The sequence below is a fragment of the Rhinopithecus roxellana genome, chromosome 14 (assembly GCF_007565055.1).
Source record: "Rhinopithecus roxellana isolate Shanxi Qingling chromosome 14, ASM756505v1, whole genome shotgun sequence".
In the NCBI taxonomy this organism is placed as follows: Eukaryota; Metazoa; Chordata; class Mammalia; order Primates; family Cercopithecidae; genus Rhinopithecus; species Rhinopithecus roxellana.
The window spans coordinates 94020747-94048742 of record NC_044562.1 but is presented as its reverse complement, the minus strand read 5'-3'; the positions used below and the strand labels follow the sequence as shown (position 1 = coordinate 94048742).

The 27996-nt window shown below is 38.0% G+C and overlaps 1 protein-coding gene and 1 pseudogene across 1 annotated transcript in view; both read left to right on the top strand.

Annotated features, from left to right (window-relative positions):
- Positions 1 to 27996, top strand: part of DYTN (dystrotelin) — a 66872-nt gene that overhangs the window by 22993 nt on the left and 15883 nt on the right. The window contains exon 9 of the mRNA XM_010386083.2: positions 1019 to 1167. Coding sequence (XP_010384385.2) covers positions 1019 to 1167 — 149 coding nt within the window. The remainder of the gene's footprint in view (positions 1 to 1018; positions 1168 to 27996) is intronic.
- Positions 5089 to 8019, top strand: LOC104680230 (annotated as a pseudogene).

The following is a 27996-nucleotide window of genomic DNA, read 5'->3' as shown; positions in this document are numbered from 1 at the left end:
TGTCTTTTCCTGAACCCTAAATTTCAATTATTTCTTCTTTAGGAAAAAAGAAAGATTATTATCTCAATGTTGACTGAAAAAGTATAGAGCTAAAACTTCACAGCTGCCTTTCAAATTTTTTAAAATTAGAAATACCTAGCAAGTGAATTCAGTTCTTTGTAAGAAGAGAAATAGCATAGTACATTTTAAGCAAAAAGCATTCTATTTTTTCCCAGAAAGAACATTTTCTTTTCATTACTAAATTCCAGTGAGTAAGTTTCTTCACACAGATGGCAACCCCCTCAAATACCACAATAGCGAAGGATGTTGATTAATTAACTTTGCCAAGGATAGTTTTCCCTCCCTCTCTCCTTTACATGAATGGCCCGCAAAGGTCAAGTGCCTGAATCTTGCCAAATAATTTCCAGTGGGCATTTCCTTACCCAGGTCCTCAGGTTCACTGGCCTAGGATCTACCTTCCTATGGCTAAAAGTCTTGGATTTGTTGATGTTAGAGTGACACCATGTGGCCACTTTGTTATTATGCTTTAAATTTCAAGTGCTGAAACCCTTAAAATGAGACATCTCATCCCTTCTTTGCTTCCTTTTGGCAGAGGTTCTTAACTTGGGGTGAATAAATGGATTTCAGGTGGCCTGTGAGTCCACTGAAATTGTAGACAGAATGGAATGTGTGAGTATTTCACTGGAGATAAACCCACGAGTTATTACAATCCTAAATGTGAGCAACCACAGGCTTAATCCTCTTTGATGCCCTCCTCTAGGTGTAGAATGCCAAATGGCTGGGTTACTCTAAGGAAGAGGACTTATTGAGGGGGTTGGGGTATTTAATTTGGAGACTTATGCTATCTCTATGAGAATGTGAAGAAATTCAGGGACAAGAAGGAGGTAAGATTATTTTCCTGAGGACTTAAGATAAATAATTCCAAAAACTTTCATGGTGGCCAGTCCACCCAAGTAAGGAAAGAAGACCATACATAGACTGATCTGACACTTTTTAAAAATGCTGGTTCTTTCAGCAGATGTCAGCGATGCAGAATACAAAACTTCTCTTCAGGACCCTCAGAAACAACCTTCTTCAGGGGCGCTGTAGGAAGAAAGAAGCGGCGAGAAGGCAGCAGCTGCTGGACCAGGTGAATCCAAAGGGTGTACCTCACCATGCACAGGCCAGGTGAGTGGCTGCGAGGATCGGCCGGTCCCGCAGAGTAGCCGACCAGGGCCCTGGGTGTTATGGTAACCAGTCAGCAATCTGTCTAATGCTGAAGGTCCTAGACAAGGCAGGAGGCAGGTGAGGGATGGACTTCAGATATTTTTTTCCTCTAAATAGGGCCTTTAATTTCAAAGTAGAACTAAGAGGCCACAAGATCTTTTGGTGACTCATCCAGATGTTCAGAGTTATTTCTACAACTGAAACCATCAGAAAGACAAAGAAGATATTTAATATTAGAATATTTGAATAACTTTGTTATATTCCTAGTTTTTGCTGGTTTGCTTTTGGATGCCTAATCCAGAATTAATACTTTATTAAAAAAAAAAAAGGAAAAGAAAGACACTCAGCCTTCCACCACTGACAGATGAGTGCTATTCACATTTTAGTGTGAAACAGGGATTAACCAAAACAGGAATTATGCTATAGATACAATTTTTCATTCTTAGTTCCCAAAACATCGCTTTTAACGGCGTTACTCTCTTCCTTGTAAGAAAATGCCACAATTCAAAAGCAATACATTATTGAACATTTGGCTATTTCCAAATGTTGTCCCCCAAAATTCTAGAGTCAACATCCCTATGCATACATTTATCTGATTATTTTTATGTTTTTATTAAGGGAAAACTCATTCAGTGAAAATCATTGAATAAAAAATTGCAAACTTGGTTAATCCTCAAAATGTTGAATGCCAAATTGTGCTCCAGAGGGGCACAGCCTGCCACTTCCAGTATATGCATCACATACCTGATCACCAACCTAAAGATGACTTTTAAAAGGTTTTTGTGACTTTCATTTTTGAAGTAGCCACTTCTTTGTAATTTAAAATAGCAGAAGACAAAGGAAACACTTTTTTTTTTTTTTTTTTTTTTTTTTTTTTTTTTGAGTCAAGATCTCACTCTGTCGCCCAGGCTGGAGTGCAGTGGCATGATCATAGCTTACTGCAGCCTTGGACTTTTGGGCCTAAGCGATTCTCCCACCTCAGCCTCCCAGGCACACACCACCATGCTCGCGTTGAATTTTTATATTTGTTTTTTATAGAGATGGGGTCTCACTGTGTTACTCAGTGGGGTCCTCAAACTCCTGGCCTCGAGTAATGTCGCACTTCAGCCTCCCAAAGTGTTGAGATTACAGGTACGAGCCACCATGCCCAGCCTCATCATACTTTTGAGAAAAAGAAATATTTATTCACTTCCATTTTGCCTACCGGGAGTATAAGAGTAGACTAGTTTAAGTCAGATTGGTATTCATTTGTTAATTTCTTTTGTAATTCTCTAAACTTTTCTCAGACATCCAGCAGCAAATCTCCATTTCAGTCCCAGACCCCTATTTCTGTGGTCATTTTGTTGCTTTAAAGATTGCTGTATTTTAAAATATGTTTTTATGACTCTTTAAAGGATAAAGTACACAATGACCTCACAATTAGATGCTATCTATTATTCCTATGTCACATTTACCTATCAGGTTGTTATCAATATATGATTAAAGTTAGAGAATTTGGATATCATCTCGATGTATATCTTTAATTTTGCACATAGAATTTAAATTTGAAAATAAAAGCAAAGATATCAGGTTCCAGTTTATCTTTATTCTTAAAGCCAGCTATTTTCACCTTTCACTAGGAAAGTACTGATAAAATGTTAATCATCTGTATATATTGGCTACTTGAGATCTTGCCTAAATTTCTATATTCCCATAGTCACATCACAAAGATCCATACTCTTTTTTTTTCTTTTTCTTTTCTTTTCTTTTTTTTTTTTTGAGATGGAGTCTAGCTGCAATGCTCAGGCTGGAGTGCAATGGCGCCACTTGGCTCACTGCAACCTCTCCCTCCCGGGTTCAAGCGATTCTCCTGCCTCAGCCTCCTGAGCAGCTGGGATTACAGGTGCACGCCACCACACCCGACTAATTTTTGTATTTTTAGTAGAGACAGGGTTTCACCATATTGGCCCGGCTGGTCTTGATCTCCTGACCTCAAGTGATCTGCCCATCTTGGCCTCCCAAAGTGCTAGGATTACAGATGTGAGCCACTGTGCTCAGTCTCCATACTCTTATTTGCATTTCTTTTGGCTACTGAAGCCAGACTGATCTTTTACACATTTTTGACAAACATGACAGCACGTCTCATGCACTCATTCCCTCCAAACCCTCATGCCCTCCTTAAATCAGATTCCTCCATCATTTTCCCATTATTTTTAGGCTAAAAATGAAAAGTTGTAACATGACTTAGTCTTGGTCCTTTTGGTCCACCATGCTAATCTCTCCAGCTTCATTCCTCCTCCACAGTTCTCTGTGTTCCAGCCCTGATTCTGCCCCACACATGACTAAGCCAGATCTATCCCACCCTTAAGACTTACACCTTTATTTTATAAAGGATTTGTCATAGTTTGTAACTATACATTTATTTATCTAACTATCTGATTACTGTCTGCCTTCTCATTTTGCTAAAAGCTCCATCAAGGAACCTGATTTCACTCCCTCTTGCAACTCTACCACCTAGCTCATAAAGTCATGCAAACCATTCAATACATCAGCAAATCTTGTTGGTTGTACCTTCAAAATAGATTTGAACTCTGAGTGAGTCTTGCTATTTCCACTGCCACCACCTTAGTGGTCCCTTTCTCCCGCATTGTCACATGACCTCCTAACTGGTTCCCCTGCTTCCTCCTTGGTCTCCCCATGGTCTAATCCTGGTGCCACAGGCAGGATGACACTTTTCAAATTTTGGCCAGATCATGTCACTCCTCTGCACAAACTTTTTTGTGGCTTTCCCTCTTCCAAGAAAGCCACAGTCCTTCCAGTGGCCTTTAGCCTGGCCCTATAAACGCTGTTCCCCACCAGCTCTTGGTCCTCCTCTGCACCTCTCCCTGACTTGTTCTGCTTCAGCCTCACAGCTCTCCTTGCTGCTCCATGAATATACCAGGCATGCTGCCACCTCAGGGGATTGGCACCCCTAGATCACCTCCCTGTATGGCTTGGCTGCTCACCTCCCAAAGACCCACCGAGGTCTTTGCTCAAATGCAGGCTCATCTTGCAGGTCTTTCCTGACAACCATTTACCATTCAACCCCTGTCCTCACTCTGGCACTCCCAGTTATCCTTGCTGGCTTTATTTTTCTTCAGAGCACTTCATCACCCTCTGACATCCTCTGTCTTACTTATTTATTATTTATTGCTGTGCCCTTCTCTATAATGTAAGCTCTATGAGGGGGGGAATGTCCACTGTTTCCAGTTGTATTGCCAGCATCTATAATGTCTGAATACGATAAATGCGCAATAAATATTTGTTGAATAACAGACCGACTGAATGAATAATAAAATGTATGGTGCATGATGGAGGGATTGATGGATGGATAGATAAGGTGAACCATGAGCTCTTTTAGAATGTAGTGGGAAAGAGTCAAGGAGTGTTGGAACAAGGTAATGAAGTTTGACTGAACCTGGAACAGAGACAGAAGCCTTGCCCTCAACTAACCATATGTGTGGGCATGAGGAAGTCACTTCACTTTTCTATGGCTCAGTTTCTTTGCCTGTTAACTGGGATAACCTCTCCTCTCTACTCCCAGAGTAGTATTTCCGGAGGTGAGATGAGGAAAGGGAATTGCAAGGGCTGTACAAAGCCAAGGTTCTCTAAATGTCAATGTGTTGTACTCTGTCCACCCCAAGTACAATAGAGTTGTTCCCCAAAATAACATTCTTATGTAATAATTTTCAGTGTACCCTAGACTTTGATGAGTTCAGAAATTCTGATTTGTGGCTGATCTAGGAGAAAAGAATGTGGAATATTACTAAATCACAATGTAATAGTAAAAAACACATCTTTGATATCTATTATGTTGGCACACTAGCACTGACCATCTTCTAAGAGATTAATGGTTATTGCCAAATGATAATATTGAATTCATTCAATGATTCAGCAAATAATCTGCATGGTAATAAGCCTTCTCCCTTTTGATGTGGTTTTATTTACTTTACATATGCTAGTTTGCACTGAGAATACTTTCATTTACAAAACTAGAATTGAAAGTTAGATGCCAAATATCATCAGTCTTATGAAATATTTCAGGAAGTTCTTGAAAATATAGTTAAAAAGAAAATAAAAATGCTGAAAAATAACAGAAGTACTTCTCTTTGTAGCTAATTTAATTGTGAATTACCAAGAAACCCCAAGTAACTCTAGCAAAAATTACTAGAATTAATAGACTTCAAATGATGGCAGAAAAATAAAATAAACATATACAAAATTCTTCACTGTACTAGCAATAACCAGCTAGAAATTTTATAAAAACCTCATTCAAAATACATGTAAAAATTATTTTTAAAAGAAACTACAAAAAGTTTAACAAAAAAGATACAAGACCTAAATAAAAGTATAGTATTTTATTGAGTACAGAAAACAAGTCCTGACCAAAAGGAAAAAATACCAAATTCCTAAATGAGAAGACTAGCGTAAGAATGTACCTGCTCCAAAAATTAATAGTTGATTTTTGTTATTTGCTTCAATACTTACAAATTTGCCTGTTTGCAAAAATTTATTTGTAACCCTAAAATTAACAATCATGGTGCTTTTCAGTTTTTGCAGACATGAGCAGAGTGGTGAAAAATTTTTGAGTTGCCTGATGCACATGTTCCCAGCTGAGGTCAAACGGGATAGTGCTCTGTGTCACTGTTTCAGCCCTCGTACTATAAGCAAGTGTCCTTTTTGTGTCTATTTTGTGTCATGATATTTGCATATCTGTGCTTTTCGTTGGCAATTTTACTTTTGCAAATGGCCCCAAAGCATGGTACTAAATTGCTATCTAGTATTCCTAAGTACAGCAAGACTGCGATGTGCCTTGATGAAAAAATACACGTGTTAAATAAGCTCATTCAGGTATGATTTATATTGCTGCTGACCATGAATTTAATGCTAATGAATCAACAATATGTATTTTAAAAGTGTCTTTATACAGAAACACATAAAACAAGGTTGTGCATTGATTGGTTGACAAAAATATTGTGGCCAGAGGCTTGTAGGAACCTAACTTTGTATTTCCTCTAGGAGCAATGGGTTCAGTATTTCCTAATTCAGTGTTCATGGTGGCCTTATAGAGCATAAGTACTGTGAATAATGAGAATCTACTGTATTTAAATTAAATGCATTTCCAGATAGAATCACAATGTTTTCTAAATAGGATAAAATAATTTTGAAGGTATGTTGGAAGAATAGTTGTACAAGAATAGTAAAATTATGAAACTGAAGAATAGTGAGAAGGGATGTTAATATCTGAAGAACAGATGTTAATACAACAAATATTAACACTTACTACAAAACTACTATGACCAAATAATATAGTATAAAACAGGAGTGAACATGTAGGTCTAAGGATGAGAATACAAAATATAATAACTGATGTAAACATATATGGGAACCTAATATGTGATAAAGGTGATATTTCAATTCATGGAAAAACAATGCATAATTGGATATCCATTTGAAAGGAAAATTGGCCCTTATTTTGCCCCATATACTTAAATACATTCCAAATTGATTGAAATTTAAATGTAAAAAGAATTTAAAATAAATATTAGAGAATAGCAGAACATCTCCTAAGGAAGAGAGAAAAACAAAACATTATGAAGGAATAAACAGATGTATATGATAGCATGCAATTTTAAACATTTTGCTATGGTAAATGATACTATAAACAAAATTAAAAATTAGCCCTAGACTTAGAAAAATATTTTCGGTAATAAGACAAATGATGCTATCAAAAGGGTCCCTGAAAATTGATAAGAAAATCTTGATGTGAGGCCAGAAGTGTTGGCTGCTGTGGAGAATTCAAAACAGGGACCTCCCTGGCCATCAAGATGGAAGAGCAAATAGTTTCTCATGCTGGAGAAATACTCTCCAGTGTGGTGGTCATATCTTGTAAGGATTCAGTCCCACGTCGAGTAATGTCTTTGACAACGGAAGGAATTGCAATCCCCCTGCTCCGTGCCAAAAGCGTGGGTGTGTTTGAAGCTTTTTATAATTCCATTAAACCTATCCAGATTATCAACAGTGCCATAGAAAGGATGAAGCCAGGGAAATTTCCCGATGGCAAAACAAATTTATTTGGCATTTCTTCTGTATGTGAAGGGTAACAAAACTCTGTATGAGACTTATTATCAGACATTCAGTATACACTGTGCTGTGACGTGAGGTAGTCTCTGTTGACCAAGGACTTGACAAAGGCTGGTGAATTTACCATCCACTCTGCTCCTCAGGAGGGGAAGTTGACTCCGAGTCCTGTGGACTTCACAGATTACACCTGCAACCTTACAGAATATCAAAGAGAGCCTTGCTCTCCAGATTTCTCATCCGAGAACACCTCAACTCAATGAACTGTGTCATCGTGCAGCTGCTTACAGGAGAGCTGGTGGTAGAAAGGCATGGGGCTGCAGCTGGTGCAGGTGGAGACCTGTGGGTGTGCAAAAAGCTATGCCCATCGTGCCACAGAGATTCCATATATTCAGATGGCCATGGGGACATTTGTAGGGGCCTCTCTGTCCCTATATACATGGTCTTCTCCAGGCTGTTTACTGCCCTATGCTGAAGACCAACTTCAAAGTGGAATATAAGGCCACCATCGACATGCATCTTCATGCTGACCACCTGGTCACGGAGGACTTCCCATTGCAGCTCTGCAGGATTCAGCCTAGGAGGAGGGAAGCTCAGAAAACAGGAGTGGCCTTATGGATATCCCACTGGTTATCTTTTATGGGGGAACAAAAGCCAGCAGTATATACTTGTTTTTGTGATTATTCTGTATCAGAAATGAAGTGGACTCCTTAATTTACAATTATTTTTCTTCCTCATTTCCTTGAGGCTTCTAATTCCAACAGGCACCTTTAATCAGATTTTTCTTTGAAATTCAACAGAATTTCTTAATGCTATTTGCATTGCCAAAAAAGGCACAGAAAACCTGTTGCACAGGTTTGCCTGTGGTTCCCGCTATTCAGGTGACTGAGATGGGAGGATTGCTTGAGTCCAGTAGGTCGAGGCTACAGTAAGCCGCAATTGCACTGTTGTACTCACTCCAGCCTGGGTGAAAATATCTCAAAAATAATAAATAAATAAATAAATAAGCCATGCTACTTTGCACAGTAATCGCCCTTCCTTCATAGTCGCCCTTCTGGGCAGGCCTGGGCAAGGCAGGCTCAGGCTGAAGGCCTCCCAGGCTGTACTTCCATTGTCCTGTAACAGCATTTGGTGATCTATAATGCTCCCTACATTACATGCCTTCAATGCTGAGGGTAAACAAACCTGATTTAGGCAATGCTTTATCTTAGGACTTCAATGCTTTATTCTTAGGACTTCAATTAAACTGATAAAACTTATTATCTGAGTCATTTGCAAGTCGCTTCTCAGAAAATACATTTCTGGTTTATAAATCTTCTTTTATGCTCATATGACCTTAATAACTATCTGTATTTGATGATGTGTTCAAACTGAGTAGCAGAAAATAAAGAAGCCATACTTTCTAAGAAAAAAACTAAAAACTCAAGAAGAAAAAGAAAATGGGGAAGAAGAGGTGAGTGAAGAGGAAAATACACAAAATACATAAATAGGCAATCACAGAAGAAGAGTTCCAAATGGCCCTTAGACAGCCAAAAAGACGTTCAACCTCTCTATTGGTTAGAAAAAAGGCAAATAGGCTAGGCTCACGCCTGTGATCCCAGAACTTTGGGAGGCTGAAAGTTCTGCCTCCCAAAGTTAAGGAGGATCACTTGAGGCCAGGAATTTGATACCAGCATGGGCAACATAGGGAGACCCCATCTCTACAAATAATTTTAAAATTAGCTGGGTGTGGTGGTGTGCACCTGTGGCCTGAGCTACTTGGGAGGTAGGAGGATCGGTTGAGTCCAGGGGGCCAATGCTGCAGCGAGCCATGATAGTGCCACTGCACTCCAGCCTGGGTGACAGAGCAAGACCCTATCTGAAACAGAAAAAAGAAAATTGCAACAATGACATATCATCGTTTTACTTATCGAAAAGACAAAGATTAAAATGAATGGCAACACCCTTTGCTGGTGAGGAGGGAAGAACATAGATGTTCTTGAAATCTGGTAGAACAAATGGCTACAGAATTTTCAGAAAATACACTGAAAAATATTTATTCAATAAATGTATTGAATGCTGTTATAGGCACTTGGGCTACATCAATGAAGAAAAAGAGAGAAGGATTTCTGCTGTCTTGGAGTTTGCATCCTAGTGAGGACCAAACAAACGACAATGGTGTATAAGGGAATTATATCATACGTTAAAATATTTAAGTATTAAAGTTCAAAAAAGGAGAAGCAGATAAGAAAAATAAAGACTTGGAGAGTTGGTAGCAAATTTAAATATGGTGGTTATAGTGGGCCTCAGTGAGAGGTGATATTTGATCAAAGTTTTGAAGGAAATGAGGGAGTAAGAGAAGCACACTGCAAACTGAGGAGACAGCCAGCGCCAAGTGGGAGCATGCTTGGTCTTAGGTTGGTGCAAAAGTAATTGTGGTTTTTGCCATTAACTTTAATGGATCCAAAGAACAGCAAGGGGGCTAGCATGGTTGAGTGGGATGAGGAATGAGAGTAATAAGAGAAGAAATAAGGTGGGGTGTGGTGGCTCATGCCTGTAATCCCAGCACTTCAGGAGGCCAAGGTGGGCAAATCACATGGGGCCAGGAATTGGATACCAGCATGGCCAACATGGTAAAACCCTGTCTCTGCTGAAAATACAAAAATTAGCCAGGCGTGGTGGCATGTACCAGTAATCCCAGCTACTTGGGAGGCTGAGGCAGGAGAATCACTTGAACCTGGGAGGCGGAGGTTGCAGTGAGCCAAGATAGAGCCACTGCACTCCAGCCTGGGTGACAGAGCAAGACTCCATCTCAAAAAGAAAAAGAAAAAAGAAGAGGTGAGAAAGTAGGGGCAGATGGAAGGCCAGTGTAAGGACTTGGGCTTTTACTCTGGGGAAACATTGGAGGATTGTGAGTAGAGAATCTAACTGAGGTTTCAAAACTCTCAGTCTGGTTGCTATGTTGAGAATAGACTAAAGAGGGCCAAGAGTTAAAAGCAAGGTTCTATAAACATTTTCCTAAATTTTTTCCAATATTTCTATTACAAATTTTAATGTATAATTTCAATCTGTTTGGAATTTATTTTAGCAAGGGTCTAACTTTACTTTTTTTCCTGGGGTGAGGAATTATGTGATCTTTTAGCCAATTATGTGATCTTTTTCCCACTTAATTAAAATGACAGCTTTCTCATGTATTAGCTTCCCTTGTATGCTTGGATTAATAGAACTTATATTCTCATCCTTAGATCTATGTGTCTATTCTTGCATTTGCACTAAATTGTATTGTCATGGTCGTTCTATAGTAAGTAGAAGAATAAGATTGCCATCAACCAAGATGGGGAGGCTACAGGTGGAGAAGGTTTGTGGGGGAAATCAGGAGTCCAGTTTGGGACACACTAAGATTGAAAAGTCACTGAGATGTCCCTGGGGAGATATTGACCAAGCAGCTGACTAGTCATATCTGGAACTTGGAAAAAAGGGTCTGTACTGGAGATACCAATTTGCGGGTTGTTGGCATGTTAATGGTTTTTAAAGTCATGAGATTATATGAGATCACCAAAGAGAGAACGTAGAAGAGAAAGAGAAGAGGATCAACGACTGAGCCCTGTGACACTCCCTTTACAAAGCTGCAGAGAAGAAGAAAAACCAGCAAGGGAGACTGAGAAAGAGTAAAGAATGGAGAGGGAAGAAAACCAAGAAAGTGAGGAATCCTGGAAGACAGGTGAAGAAAGTGTTCAAGGATGAAGGCATGGTGTTCTACTGTCAAATGCCACTGCTAGGTCAAATAAGAATTGACCTTTTACCCTTGAAAAGTCAGTGAATCCGGGAGCTGGATTAATTTGAAAAAAATTAACAAAATAGATAGACCACTGGCTAGACTAATAACGAAGAAAATAAAGAATAATCAAATAGACACAATAAAAAATGAGACAGGGGATACACTACCGATCCCACAGAAATACTATCTACCATCAGAGAATGCTATAAACACCTCTAGGCAAATAAACTAGAAAATCTAGAAAAAAATGGAAAAATTACTGGACACACACACCCTTTCCAAGACTAAACCAGGAAGAAGTCAAATCCCTAAATAGACCAATAACAAGTTCTTAAATTGAGGCAGTAATTAATAGCCTACCAACCAAAAAAGTCCAGGACTAGACAGCTTTACATCCGAATTCTACCAGAGGTACAAAAAGGAGCTGGTACCCATTCCTTCTGAAACTATTCCAAACTATTGAAAAGCAGGGACTCCTCCTTAACTCATTTTATGAGGCCAGCATCATCCTGATACCAAAACCTGGCAGAGACACGACAAAAAAAAGAAAACTTCAGGCCAATATCCCCGATGAATATCAATGCAAAAATCCTCAATAAAATACTGGCAAACTGAATCCAGCAGCACATCGAAACACTTATCTACCACAATCAAGTTGACTTCATCCCTGGGATGCAAGGATGGTTCAACATACACAAAGCAATAAACACAATCCATCACATAAACAGAACCACTGATAAAAGCCACATGATCATCTCAACAGATGTAGAAAAGGCCTTCAATAAAATTCAACATCGCTTCATGTTAAAAAACTCTCAATAAACTAGGTATTGATGGAATGTTTCTCAAAATAATAAGAGCTATTTGTGACAAACCCACAGACAATATCATACTGAATGGGCAAAAGCTGGAAGCATTCCCTTTGAAAACTGGCACAAGACAAGCATGCCCCCTCTTACCATTCCTGTTCAATATAGTATTAGAAGTTCTGGCCAGGGCAATCAGGCAAGAGAAAGAAATAAAGGGTATTCAGATAGGAAGAGAGGAAGTCAAATTGTCCCTGATTGCAGATGACATGTTTCTGTATTTAGAAAACCCCATCATCTCAGCCCCAAAACTCCTCAAGCTGATAAGCAACCTCAGCAAAGTCTCATGGTGCAAAATCAGTGTGCAAAAATCACGAGTATTCCTATACACCAACAATAGACAAGCAGAGAACCAAATCATGAATGAACTCCTATTCACAATTGCTACAAAGAGAATAAAATACCTAGGAATACAGCTAACAAGAGATGTGAAGGACCTCTTCAAGGAGAACTACAAACCACTGCTCAAGGAAATAAGAGAGGACACAAATGGTAAAATAGTCCATCCTCATGAATAGGGAGAACCAATATCATGAAAATAGCCATACTGCCCAAAGTAATTTATAGATTCAAAGCTATTTACATCAAACTACCATTGACATTCTTCACAGAATTAGAAAAAACTACTTTAAATTTCATATGGAACCAAAAAAGAACCTATATACCCAAGACAATCCTAAGCAAAAAGAACAAAGTTGGAGGCATCATGCGACCTGACTTCAGACTATATTACAAGGCTACAGTAACCAAAACAGCCTGGTACTGGTACCAAAACAGACATATAGACCAATGGAACAGAACAGAGACCTTAGAAATAACACCACACATCCACAACCATCTGATCCTCTGCAAACTGGCAAAAATAAGCAATGGGGAAAGGATTCCCTATTTAATAAATGGTGCTGGGAGAACTGGCTAGCCATATGCAGAAAATTGAAACTAGATCCCTTCCTTACACCTTATACAAAAATTAACTCAAGATGGACTAAGGACTTAAATGTAAAACCTGAGTCATACATTTAAAGACTTAAATGTAAAACCCCGAACCCTAAAAAGTCCTAGAAGAAAACCCAGGCAATACCATTCAGGACATAGGTATGGGCAAAGACTTCATGACAAAAATGCCAAAAGCAATTGTAACAAAAGCCAAAATTGACAAATGGGATCTTATTAAACTAAAGAGCTTCTGCACAGCAAAAGAAATTATCCTCAGAGTGAACAGGCAACCTATAGAATGGGAGAAATTTTCTGCAACCTACCCATCTGACAAAGGTCTAATATCCAGAATCTACAAGAAATTTAAACAAATTTACAAGAAAAAGAAAAGCCTCATCAAAAAGTGGGCAAAGGATACGAACAGATATTTCTCAAAAGAAGACATTTATGCAGCCAACAAGCATATGATAAAAAGCTGAATCATTAGAGAAATGCAAATCAAAACCACAGTGAGATACCATCTCATGCCAATCAGAGTGGCGATGATTAAGAAGTCAAGAAACAATAGATGCTGGTGAGGCTGTGGAGAAACAGAACATTTTACACTGTTGGTGGGAATGTAAGTTAGTTCAACCATTGTGGAAGACAGTGTGGCGATTCCTCAAGGATCTAGAACCAGAAATACCATTTGACCCAGCAATCCCATTACTGAGTATACACCCAAAGGAATATAAATCATTCTACTATAAAGACACATGCACACGTATTTTTATTGCAGCACTATTCACAATAGCAAAGACATGGAACCAACCCAAATGCCCATGAAAGATAGACTGGATAAAGAAAATATCATACATATACACCATAGAAAACTACGAATCTGTAAAAAGGAATGAGATTATGTCCTTTGCAGGGACATGGATAAAGCAGGAAGCCATCATCCTCAGCAAACTAACACAGGAAGAGAAAACCAAATGCCACATATTCTCATTCATAGGTGGGAGTTGAACAATGAGAACACATGGACGTGGAGAGGAGAACAACACACAGTGGGGCCAGTTGTGGGGGTGGGGAGTGAGGGAAAGGAGAGCATTAGGACAAATAGGTAATGCATACAGGGCTTAAAACCTAGATGACAGGCTGATAGGTGCAGCAAACCACCATGGCACGCATATACCTATGTAACAAACCTGCACGTTCTGCACTTATATCCTGGAACTTAAATTTTTTTTTTTCTTTAAAAAAAGAATTAACCTTTGAATTAGCAATAAGGAGATCATTAATGACCTCCAAAAACAGCATCACAGGACAGTGGTAGTAGAAAAAGTCTGACTGGAGGCAGAGAGAAAGGGGAGCTGAGGAACTCAAGATACCAAATAAGAAATTCCAGGATTTTTCGCTGTGGAGGGAGCAAAGAGATAATGTAGGTGATAGGGCCACTGAGGTTAAGATAGCATGTTGTTGTGATGGCAAAAGTAACAGCATAGCTTTTTTGTATAAATTTATAGAGTACAAGTGTAATTTTATTACATGGCTATATAGTAGAGTGGTAAAGTTAGGGCTTTTAAGGTGTTCATCACCTGAAAAACATACATTGTACCCATTAAGTAATTTATCATCATCTACCCCCTTTCCATCCCCTCATTCTTCTGAGTCTCCGTTGTCTGTAATTCCACACTCTATGTTCATGTGTGCACATTTAGCTCCCACTTATGAGTGAGAACGTGTCGTATCTGACTTTCTGTGTGAGTTGTTTCAGTTAATGGCCTCCAGTTCCATATATGTTGATGCAAAAGACATGATTTCATTCCTTTTATCACTGAACAGTATTTTTTCATGTATATATACCACATTTTTGTTATCCAGTAATCCAGGAAAGTAATAGCATGTTTGAGGGAATGAATTCATAGAGAGAAACACTGATGAACTGGTACAACAGGGGAGAATTATTGGAGCAATGTCATTCAGCAAAGAGGGGGTGGGATACACATGTGAAAGGATTGACTTTACAATAGTGTATTTACTAGATAATAAAATATACATAAGATTTGGCCCTTGCAGTACAGGACAATAAGCCAGAAACAACCTAAGTGTACCTTCGTAGAAAAGTGGTGGAATGTGTATGATTACGAACATTCTGCAGAACATGATGAATCCACTTAAAAGAACAAGTTTTAGCTGCTATCTACTATACTAGAAGGAATTCACCATCATGCATTAGAGAAAAAAGCAAGTAGCAGAATAATGTGTGTGGAATGATTTCCTTGCTTTTTAAGAAACAAATTTAAAATACATATTGATGTTTGTAAATATCTGAGTACAGAAAATGGTGTGTGTATGATATTGTTTGGCTGTCTCCCCACCCAAATCCTATCTTAAATTGTAGCTCCCATAATCCCCAGGTGTTGTGGGAAGGACTTGGTGGGAGGTAATTGACTCATGGGGGTAGGTTTTTCCCATGCTGTTCTCATAAGAGTGAGCAAGTCTCATAAGATCTGATGGTTTTATAAAGGGCAGTTCCCCTGCACACACTCTCTTGCCTGTTGCTATGTAAAACGTGATTTTGCTCCTCTGTTGCCTTCTGCCATGATTATGAGGCCTCCCCAGCCATGTGGAACTGTGAGTCTATTAAACTTCTTTTTCTTTATAAATTACCTCATCTTGGGTATTTCTTCATAGCAGTATGAAAACTGACTAACAGCAGTGTATGACTGACCATGCTGGCACTCTGATCTCAGACTTTCAGCCTCTAGAACTGTGAGAAAATAAATGCCAGTTGCTTACACCACCCAGTCTATTTGTTACAGCATCCTGAGCAAATGAAGACAGAGCAGAACCATACCAAGATATTAAAGTGATCTCAGATGGGGTAGGAATAGAGTGTGTCATTCAGAAGGTTTGTTACAAAGAAATTGTGGGTCATCCTATTCTTCTACCCCAAAATGCACACCCCAGTATAATTAAGTATATCACAGAATAGTCATGTCTTTCCCTATGTTCTCATTGTGTCTTGTAGAAAGTATAATGTTATGTTTAAAATGATTGTATATTTACCTGTTCTTTAGATGTGAATTATCTGGGATTAGGAGTTCTCTGCTTTTTTGTTTTATATCTGCCATAACTTGAGATGATGTTTAAAAATAATTTTTTAATAAAGGAATGAAACCAAATGGAATTATATAACATAGAATATACCTGACCTTAAACTAGTCTGATATATTATATGTTCTTTCCATTTGACGTGATAAACACATACCTGCATTTATAGCCCCTAATGTCTGACCTGAACAAGATGACCCGGGGGATTTTCTGTTGTCACCCCTGAATTCTTTGCATTCTCATGTCTAGATTGTCAAGGAGGAGGAAAATAGAATTTTTATTTCTATTATTGGCTACTTGACTCTCTGTCAACAAAATTGTCTGGAAAAGAACACAGAAAGAAAAGTTGGCCTACTTTATTGCTATTGTGGGGGTGGGTGAGTAAAACCTTCAATATCTGACTTACATTTTCTAAAAAGGCTTTCCTCAATGTCATGCCTGATAGTTAAAAGTTGCTACAACTTTCTTATAAAACTTGGTAATAGGGGCTCCATTCAGTACAAGAGTTCTAAAGGAACAGTGGATATAAGGCCAACTAGACCAATGGAAACAGCAGCCACAGGTGCCTCCAAGCCTACACCTGTACCTGAAAGAATGTCTCGGGGTCAACAAACTGAGGACAGCAACCTACGTTACCAGGTGAGTCCAAAACGGAAAGGAACTGCTGCTAAAGCACAAATAATCTGGACCATTTTGTAGCGAGGTTCAGTGAACCATTCCCTAGTTTGGGGATTCTTTGAAGATGTTCATATGACCAATGAAATATCTAAAACCTTCTTTCACTGAGTAACTTTTTATCTCAAATCACAAAGTGCTATACATTTATTATAGAAAGTTTCAAAAAGTCAAAAGAGAACAAAGAACAAAATTAAAATGGCAAATAATCCATTATTACCCCACTGTCCATATATGGGTATACTTCCTTTCCTATAAACATTTTAAAATTAGTTTAGATTATACCGTAAAATGTATTCATTATATAGTTCTCTATAGTTAGATTATGAGCATTTTCCATTGTCATTATAATTCTTCAAAAAAATCTTAATGGTTATATAATTTTTATTTAAATAAGCATAATATGATTTAACTCCACTGTTGTTGATATTTGGATTATTTCTAATTTTTGCTATAATTTAAAACTTCACTATTAAAATTCTTATACATTGTTCTTTGTACACAGATCTCCAATTATTTCCTTAGGATACATTTCTAAAGTGAATCACAAGAATGAAAAGTGCAAACATTTTTAAGGCTCTTCATGCTTATTGCAAAATCTCCTCTTAGAAAGGAATACCAAGTTAGGGTTCCAGTGAACGTAGCACCTTTCTCACGAGATCCTTGCTAATATTGACTATTACCTTGTTTTAATTTTTGATAATTTTTATCGCCAGAATATATTTAATTTGCTTTAATTTGCATTTCTCTGACTCACAGTGAAAAGAAGCTTTTCCCCACATAGCGTACGAGGCAACTGTCTTTTTTCCTGTGTCAGCGCCTGCTGCCATTTTTACTGATGAATCAGCTTGATTTACCAATGTATTTAAACTTTTTATATTTTGACTGGAGAAATCTTTCTTCCTAGTTATTTCCGTTTAGTCTTATTGATAACATGACTTCCTACATATAAACTTTCAATTCTTATAAAAGCGTTAGTCTTTTTTTTTTTCTCGAGATGGAGTCTCGCTCTGTCACCCAGGCTGGAGCACAGGAGCACTATCGCGGCTCACTGCAAGCTCTGCTTCCCGGGTTCAAGTGATTCTCCTGCCTCAGCCTCCTGAGTAGCTGGGATTCCAGGCACTCACAACCACACCCAGCTAATTTTTGTATTTTTAGTAGACATGGGGTTTCACCGTGTTGGCCAGGCTGGTCTTGAACTCTTGACCTTACATGATCCGCCCGCCTCAGCGTCCCAAAGTGCTGCTGGGATTACAGGCGTGAGCCACCATGCTCAGCCTAAAAACATTATCAGTCTCTTTCTTTTTCTTTGTAATTTCTTACACAGTTTTGTGCTGGGAAAAATTTATCCATTAAGAAATCAAAGGACTCTAGCTGTATTTTATTTTAACTTGATTGGATTATCTTGACACATAGCTTTTAAATCCCTCTGGTTTTTATGCTGATGCACAATAAGAGGTAAGATAAGAGAGTCCCCTATTCCTTTTTACTTGAATAAATCCTTTCCTTTTTAATTTCTGTGATAGTTCCTGTAGTATATACCAAAATGTTTATCATTCTAGAATGTGTTTTAATGCTATCTATTCAGCTCAATGGCTTTTCATTTTATTTTTACATAAAAACAGCACTATTTGAATTATTCTAGCTTTCTGATAGCCATTAACATAAAGCAAGTTTTCCCTTTTTATTTCATTTTGTTAACCCATTTACTGAGATACAATTGACATGCAAAAAGCTGTACATGCTGAGGTGCAGTGACTCACACCTGTAATCCCAGCACTTTGGGAGGCTGAAGGGGGCAGATCACTTGAGCTCAGGAGTTCAAGACCAGTTTGGCCAATGTGGTGAAACCCCATCTTTACTAAAAATACAAAAAGTTAGCCAGGCGTGGTGGCACACTCCTGTAATCCCAGCTACTCGGGAGGTTGAGGCAGGAGAATCGCTTGAACCTGGGAGGCGGAGGCTGCAGTGAGCCTAGATCACGCCACTGCACTCCAGCCAGGGTGACAGAGCAAGTCTCTGTCTTAATAAATAAATACATAAATACCATTTAATCAATTTTTTTTAAGAAAAAGAAAGCTGTACATATTTAATGTATACTACTTGATGAGTTTGGGGATAAATATGCACCTGTGAAACCACCACCATCAAGGTCATAAACAACTCACCTCCTAAAATTTCCTCCCTTTATCATTATTATAATTAATTTGTACGTGTGGTAAGAACACTATGAGATCTAATCTCTGAGCAAATTTTAAGTACACAATATACAATGTTGTTATAGGCACTGCTGTTTAGTAGACCTCCAGAACTTACGTATCTTGCATAACTAAAACTTTATACCCATTAACCATTTTCTCCCTTTTTATTTTTATATTTTTACATATTAGCTATTATAACACAATTATTCCTTTTTAAAAATTTTAAGTTCTGGGATACATGTGCTGAACGTGCAGATATACATGTGCCATGGTGCTTTGCTGCACCTATCAACCCATCATCTAGGTTTTAAGCCCCGCATGCGTTAACTATTCGTCCTAATGCTCTCCCTCCCCTTGCCCCCAGCCCCCCAAAAGGCCCCAGTGTGTGATGTTCCCCTCCCTGTGTCCATGTGTTCTCATTGTTCAACTCCCACTTATGAGTGAGAATATGCAGTGTTTGCTTCTCTGTTCCTGTGTTAGTTTGCTGAGGATGATGGTTTCCAGCTTCATCCATGTCCCTGCAAAGGAGATGAACTCATTCTTTTTTATGGCTGCATACTATTACATAGTGTATATGTGCCACATTTTCTTTATCCAGTCTGTCATTGATGGGCATTTGGGTTGGTTCCAAGTCTTTGCTATTGTGAATAGTGCTGCATTAAATATATGTGTGCATGTGTCTTTATATCAGAATGATTTATAATCCTTTGGGTTTATACTCAGTAATAGGATTGCTGGGTCAAATGATATTTCTGGTTCTTGATCCTTGAGGAATTGCCACATTGCCTTTCACAATGGTTGAACTAATTTACACTCCCACCAAGTGTAAAAGCATTCCTATTTCTCCACAACCTTACCAGCTTCTGTTGTTTCCAGACTTTTTACCAATCGTCTTTCTAACTGGCTTGAGATGGTATCTCATTGTGCTTTTGATTTGCATTTCTCTAATGACCAGTGATGATGAGCTATTTTTCATATATATATATATATTTTTTTGCCACATAAACATTTTCTTTTGAGATGTGTCTGTTCATATCCTTCGCCCACTTTTTAATGGGGTTGTATAACACAATTATTCTTCTAAAAGAATCTTGAAATCATTTGTAAGGTGCCCAAAATCAATCCTATTAGGATTTTGATTAGCTTTGCATTAAACCTATATGTTGATATGGAAACATCTTTTGTCTTTGTGATATTTACCTACAGAATCACCTAATCCCCTTGTAAATTTAATTGTTAGTCTAAAGAGGGACAGCTCTTTAGACACTAGGAAAAAAAACCTTGTATAGAGAGTAAAAAATTCAATCTCCATAGTTGGCCAAAAAGCAGCCATCGATTAAGAAAGCATTCAAGCTCGACATCAAACACGTAAAAAATCCCAAACATATTTTTTCAAGTGTTTTTCTGTCTCTCAGTAAAAGGTTATATATAGCTGATTTCCTGTCATATTGTGATAATATTGTGAGTAGGGGCTTTTCCCACTGTATTTTTTTCTTAATTATTGACGATGATATTTTGGAAAGCTATGATTCTGCAAAGAGAAATTTTTGTGAATGAACTCTTTTAGAAACTCAAATGTTGGTTTGTTTTGAACATCTTGCTTCCAGGTAGACAATCACACAATTTGAAAATATATATATTTAAATATATTTAAATATCAACATATCAAATATAATTATATATATATTTTAAAATATATATATATGTCTTTTCCCCTCTAACATTAAAACCTCTCATTTCTATTTCAGGTCTTTATTCCTGAAAAACTCCACATCTTTCAGAGCAGTGATAGATAATTCAAGAGATAATGGGGCAATTAGATAATTCAAGAGATAATGGGTCAACTATTTTTAATGGGAGTAGATTTAGTGGGGGCATTTCTCTAGTGCTTCTCCATTAGATATTACAGTTTTAGTTGTTGGCTTGAGATGGTTTTTAACGTGGAGGAAGTGTTTTTTCTTGTCCTCATTTTAAAAACTTTTTTGGGGGAAATGTTTTGATCTACTTATTTAAAATCTGTTTTCAGCACCAACTGAAATTTTCAAACATTTTTTTCTTATTGGAAGTATTGTATTAATAGAGTACATGATAGTAAACATTTCTGGCATTGCTGCAACTAAAATCTATACTTGTTTATAGATCATTCTTTAAATGTCCTTTAAATTTTGTTTTCTATTTAGAATTGCAGCATTTATGAATCAGAATATCTCCCCACTCCATCTTATCTGCATCAGTTTTGAGCATTTTTTATGGCTACATTAAACAATGGAGTCATATTTCATCTTTTCTTGTGTTTGAAATACTTTATCTAACAGAGGAACTGTTTATTTCTTTAACAATTGCTAATATTCAAGAGTAAAGCCCTGGGCACTGGAGGCTTTATAATGGTTTCATAAATTTTTTGTTTGTTCAGACCTAATAGTCTGTTCATGCTTTCTTCAGTCAACTTTGATAATTTAATTTTCTTGAAGGAATTAGCTACTTTATCAAGATTTTCAAAATAATTAGTTAAGAAAAATATTTTAAGTGTATCATTTTATTTATTTTTCAAATCTTCAAATATCTATTTTAATTCAACTCAAATATGCTCAACTTTTACTCCCAGAAATCAAGTCTTTTTTTTCCTAAGGATCATTTTTGTTTCTAAATATCTGCTAAGAAAATCTATAATATCCTCAAAATACACAACTACTGGCTAGCCTTTGGTCTATTTAATATGCCCAATTGCATAATTTTTCTTTGAGTAGAGTAGACCAGATAATTTGGATGTTTGTAAGGATAAAAGTCTATTGTAAGTTGTCTATCCATGTAAGAACTATAAATTAATTGCAACAGTAGTGTGCTGGTGTACACAATTATAATATAAATTATATTGCTCCTTTGTGGCATGTATTAGAAGACTCAATAGTGATGTCCTTAAGAAGACATAAAACCTATTCTCATTTACCTATGGCTGAGCAACATGAATTTTCTTTAATCTATTGTCCCAAAAGAATAGGCAATTCTAACCACAACAATATGTGCCACCTCTGATATGCAACCAATGAACTGTGTTGTTTACCACGTTAATGGACAAAGTTCAGCTTTGAGGGGACCATTTGTAAGATAGGTTCCTTTCAACCCTGACATATTTAAACTACTCCAGTGTCCATAGATATGAAGTCTCTGCCCAAGACTTCTGATTGTAACTTACAGATAAGGCTTCCTTCTGCCCATAGGGCCTTAACTTGCCAACTCAGTATCAGAAGATCTTAGGTTATTTAAAAAAAAAATCAGAGAACTGGCCAGGGGTGGTGGCTCACGCCTGTAAGCCCAGCACTTTGGGAGGCCAAGGCGGGCAGATCACAAGGTCAGGAGTTCGAGACCAGCCTGGCCAACATGGTGAAACCCCATCTCTACTAAAAATATAAAAATTAGCTGGGTTTGGTGGCATGCACCTATAGTCCCAGCTACTCAGGAGGCTGATGCAGGAGAATCACTTGAACCTGGGAGGCAGAGGTTGCAGTGAGCCAAGACCGTGCCACTGCACTCCAGCCTGGTGACAGAGTGAGACTCCGTCTCAAAAATAAAAAATAGAAGAACCAATACATGTGTAAGTAAAATGTTCAGAAATTTTAAAAGGGAAGAGATAAGAAAGAAATATTCTCACTTATAAGTGGGAGCTTGGGAGCTAAATGATGAGAACACGTGGTCACATAGAGGAGAACGACACACACTGAGGCCTACCGGAGGGTGGAGGGTGGGAGGAGGGAGAGGATCAGGAAAAATAACTGGTGGATACTAAGCTTAATACCTGGGTGATGAAATAATCTGTACAACAACCCCCATGACACACATTTACTTATGTAACAAATCTGCACATCCTGTACATGTACCCCTGAACTCAAAATGCAAGTTTTTTTAAAAAAGAAAAATAAGATGAGGGAGAGAACTTAAAATATCCCAGTGAAGTTTTTTCAAAGGGATTAGAAATGCTATCTTTTTTTAAGTGTACATTCTGCAAATACTTTAGCATGTTTTCAGTCAGCTGTTTATTTGCCCTCACATGTGTAACTCCACTTGTAAACTTGCCTGCAATCATCATCAGTACAGTCTGAGCTTAAGAAAGGTCTTCAGAATACGGTCATCTGTAATAGTCATCAGAGAAAAACTAGAGTTTCCGTACTGCAGTCAAGTGTGGGTGGAGAGTAAGTCTTGTGACCATCCAGTGACAAGTGGCCTCTGCAGCCACCTGTGTGTGATGTTTGCTTGGGTCTGTCTGCATTTTACTCATCAGCTCATGTAGACTGGGACACCTGGAGACACCCCTCATGGGATACCTGGCAAGACACAGGCATCATGCTAGAGTGCACGACAGAGAGCTGGACCGACATACGAGGACAAATAAGGAGCTACTGTATTTCCTGCTTCAAACAAAAGAAGAAGGAAAAACATTTTCACAATGCAGGCTTTTCCTCACTGTAGCATCCATTTATTCAGAGGGAAGAAATTTAAAAGCGATTTTGCTCCTTTATTTCACTTTTACTTCCCTCTCACCTTCATTTTTAAAGTTGCTACATCCTATCTTAGGTATATCACATATTTTTATTTAAAAATGCATTTCATAGAAATAAGACATGAATCTGTTTGATGTATAAGATGTTAAAATATTATAGATACATCTAAGGTCCCTTTCAACCATAATTCTCAATCCAGGTCCAGTCCCTAATTCCCCAGAGGTAATCTGTTTGAAGTATAACTTTTTCTATGAATTTTCAAGTGTGTGTGTGTGTGTGTGTGTGTGTGCACACACCTGCCCAAAGGGGCAAATGGATAGTGTCTATTAAACTTAAAACCCAAGAATCTTGCACATGTGCACAAGGAGGCACATACAGCTATGTTTACTGCAGCATGGCTTTTCATTTCGAAAATTTTGAAATATTGGAAACAGCTTATGCTTTCATTGAGAATAACTAAATAAACCATAGTATCTATTCCATGGATATACCACCATTTGCACTAACCTGAAATGCTTCTCAATTGCAGAAAATATGTACCATATAATATTGGTGCAAGAAATTCTTTTAAAGATTTTCTTCATATTAATAATATATATTAAATCACTGAATTATTTTATTTGACAATTTTAAGGTATTTCATTGTTCTCCCTAAGCGTTAGAACACATAAATAAGTTTATAGCATATGTATACACCCTTCCTACTCTATTTCCACCATATATAGAGAATGAATAGAGGTAAAAAATAGCTTATGAGAGTATAGTCATTTTACAAAGCCATGATATTCAGCAATTGTTATTTAAATTGTAATTATTTTAACTATAATATAAAGTTCACTAATTCAAAGACTATGCTATGCATGTGGAAACTGTTTAAGTTTTTTTTTTTCCCCCCCCAAGACAGAGTCTCGCTCTGTCGCCCAGGCTGGAGTACAGTGGCACGGTCTCGGCTCACTGCAAGCTCCGCCTCCCGGGTTCACGCCATTCTCTTGCCTCAGCCTCCCAAGTAGCTGGGACTACAGGCGCCCACCATCACGCCCGGCTATTTTTTTTTTGTATTTTTAGTAGAGATGGGGTTTCACTGTGTTAGCCAGGATGGTTTCATCTCCTGACCTCGTGATCCACCCGCCTCGGCCTCCCAAAGTGCTGGGATTACAGGCGTGAGCCACGGTGCCTGGCCTGTTTAAGTATTTGAATGAAGAGGCAATGGCACATTTCACTCAAAGGGGCTGGAAAGGGCACACACCAACCAGAGAATGTGACTTTAAGTCTGTATATAGCTCAGTTTCTTCTTCCTGCTACTGCCCTTTTGCTCTTTCAGGCTGTGCCTGTGGAACAATATTCCTAAAATGGCCAGCCCCTCTTCAGATCATTTGCAGGGATGGGAGAAGGCTGCAGATTGTAGCCACAGCTGTTTATAAATGGAGTGTAATGAAATCCAATCTTTCATCTAGACATGTGGGAGCCAAGGGCTGGAACATGGTGCCCCAGGAGCCTGGGCCAGACTGGGTCAGGTCAGTACTTGCCCTGTGGTTGCAGTTCAGGGCACAGAGTGTGATGTAAGAGACAAGGTTTGGTGAGGAAATCCTAAGTGACAGCCAAGTTGACCATTATTCATTCAAAACATTTGGTGGATTTGAAAAATAATGATGACTCTAGTGCACACGCAGGTAGAAAGCAAAGGAAAGACAAGAAAGTGAAAGTTAAAGGTGAGTGGTAGAAGCAAGAGACTTCGAAAACCAAGGGAAGGAAAGTGACCCAACTGCTTCTTGTAAATGCCTTTAGTGAAGAAGACATTCAGGGTAGCAACTTAACTTGAACAAAAGACTAATGTGATGTTATTTCTAAAACATAAAACTGTTTTAATTTCTTTTGTGAAATTAGATATACACTTTGAGTGTATAAACATCGGCATCATCATACATGAATGTAAACCCAAACAGCAGCCACTTTTTGAAATAGATTGAATTTCTTTGAAAAACATCATTATCATGTTCTTATACTGGATTTTTAGGAATGTGGGTTAAATTCAAACCAAAAACTTATTTTCTTATTTCTTCCTTCTCTAGACCATGGTCAGCGCTAGGAATGAACTGCCGAGGACTCACGAATCCATTAATGCTCTCCACAGGGAAAGAAGGTAGGAGCCACATGAATATGTGCAAATACCGACCGCAGAGAGAAATCCACAGCATTTCCTTTGCTTTTATAGAAAAATTTTCTACAAAAATTTTACCTTTTTTTTTTTTTTAATTTGGGAGAAAATTTTAAGCCAAGAAATCCTGTGATTCCAATATGAAAGTAAAAGGGAGCTTTTACTCTATTTGAGCGGTTAAGCATAATAAAAATCACCAGGCTAAGTTCTGACTTTTGATTGCCTGATTTTATTCCTTGGAATTTGGTTAAGCACTTTTAGTGAAGTATTGATTCTTGTGGGTATCTTGTGTTATGTATGTGTTTTACCTACTTCTAAAGAAATTAGTTCTTGTTACCCAACAGCATCTAACGTTCTACTAGGGTTATTAGGCTGAATGGAAACTGTTTATCATCTTCTGATTGTGTCTTAAGGAACTAATCACTTCTTGAGCTCCTAGCTCCTGCTGTTATTCCTTTAGAAGACAGAATTCCTGGCTCCCCAGTAAGAAGCTTCCCCTGAGGGAAGAACTTTGTTTTCAGGCACAATACTTAATATCCAGTAGACGTCCAACAAACTAGCAATTCTATGTATATGTGTATGATGAGATATGCTTCCTAATCTAAATGTACAGAATATATAAAACATTTTCTAAATTCTGTGATAACTCATGAAAAGGAGTTCAATAAACACTTTTAAAGTACCAAAATAATTTAAATCTTAAAAGTAGTTTTAGTCTTTTTCATGGAATAAGAAATTAGAAAACATTTTTAAAGTAGTAAAGCAATAGAAAGGCTATATTAAACTTGAAAATGTAGAAATAAAGGCAAATTTTAAAATTTAGTTTGTTTAACTTAGTTCTTAAAATGATTATTTAAAATGAATTCTTTTAAACTAAATATTCCCTTCGATATAATCCATGTCTACTATCTATACCATTTGTATCCTACCAAAGTATTTATCACTACAAAGTGTACCAAAGTGTAAGGCTGATTATTGAATGAAATATGACATGAAGCTCTATCTTTGTTCCTGTCTACACCATCATTTTTTATCAATAATTTGGATGAAACTGTAGAGAGCCCAATTCTCAAATGCATGTGTGACGTGATACCAAAACCCCTAGGTAATAAACTGAATTACAGTCTTGGATCACTGAGATTTAATAGACTGGAACAGTGAGGCAGTTAATAAAGACCAAATTTTAAGGGATTAAAGGAAAATCCCACAATTGCAGGCCCATGTGCACAAGTAGTGTGAAAAAGACCTGTGATATATATGATAGTTAACTGCAAGTTCAGTGATAGCCAATTATGTCACTGATCATTTTAAAAGCAACAGTCTCAGACACGTTAACAGAAAGAGTACTATTAAATTACTAGTTATCTGTTATTAATCTACACTGTGCTAGGTAAATTTATTAGTCCGATCTTACACTGCTATGAAGAAATACCTGAGACTGGGTAATTTATAAAGCAAAGAGGTTTAATTGACTCACAGTTCCGCATTGCTGGAGAGGTCTCAGGAAACTTACAATCATGGTGGAAGGCAAAGGGGAAGCAAGCACCTTCTTCACAGGGTGGCAGAACAGAGTGAGTGCAAGCGGGGGAAATGCCAGATGCTTATAAAACCATCAGATCTCGTGAGACTCACTCACTATCATAAGAACAGCATGGGGGAGACTGCCCCTATGATTTAATTACCTCCACCTGGTCCTGCCCTTGACACGTGGGGATTATGGGGATTACAATTCAAGATGAAATTTGGGTGGGGACACAGCCAAACCACATCAGTAATGGACAAAGTAAGTAACATTTCACTGCTTTGGGCATGATTAGCTTGCCTAGGGAGTATTTGTGTTCCATTTGAACAGTAATACATGGGAGATTCAAGCTGCTTAGCCCCCACCAGAAAGCAGAAATACATGTAAAAAGTATAGAAAGGCAGATTTCAAATTGTTTGAAAGGAATTATGTCTTAGATAACCTGAACTGTTTGTTATGAGTAGATAATTGCCTGGAAAATCCTGGGCTCCCAGTTGCTGAAGATATTGGCACCATGTGAATTGTATTTACTAGAAACAACCCGTAAGCATCTCTTCTTTAAAAAGATGCAGAAGGAGAAAAGCACTGGATTTCTGGCAGACTCCCACCTTCTCCCACCTGGATTGTGGAAGGATAGGGATGCATGTTTTCTAGTTGTCCAGGCCTGGTGGATGGGCCAGAGAGGAGGAAGTGGACATGGGTGGTGGACATCAGGAAAAGAGAGAGCCTGACATCATTAGTGGTCATAATAAGCACAACACTTTGGGTCCAGAGAACACCATCTAGACAGGCTGTCTGAGAATGTTTCTTTGTTGCTGGCTGTGAAAACCCCTGGGCTGACTCCTTTCTGAGAAACCCACATAAAGATATACCTGAAACTCCAATTACGAGCAAGGATTTTAGAGTCAGACTCCTGTTTCACCTGAGTATGACTGTCTGGAAGTTAGAGGGCTATCTTTCAGAGATGCCTGCTTTGCATGGGAG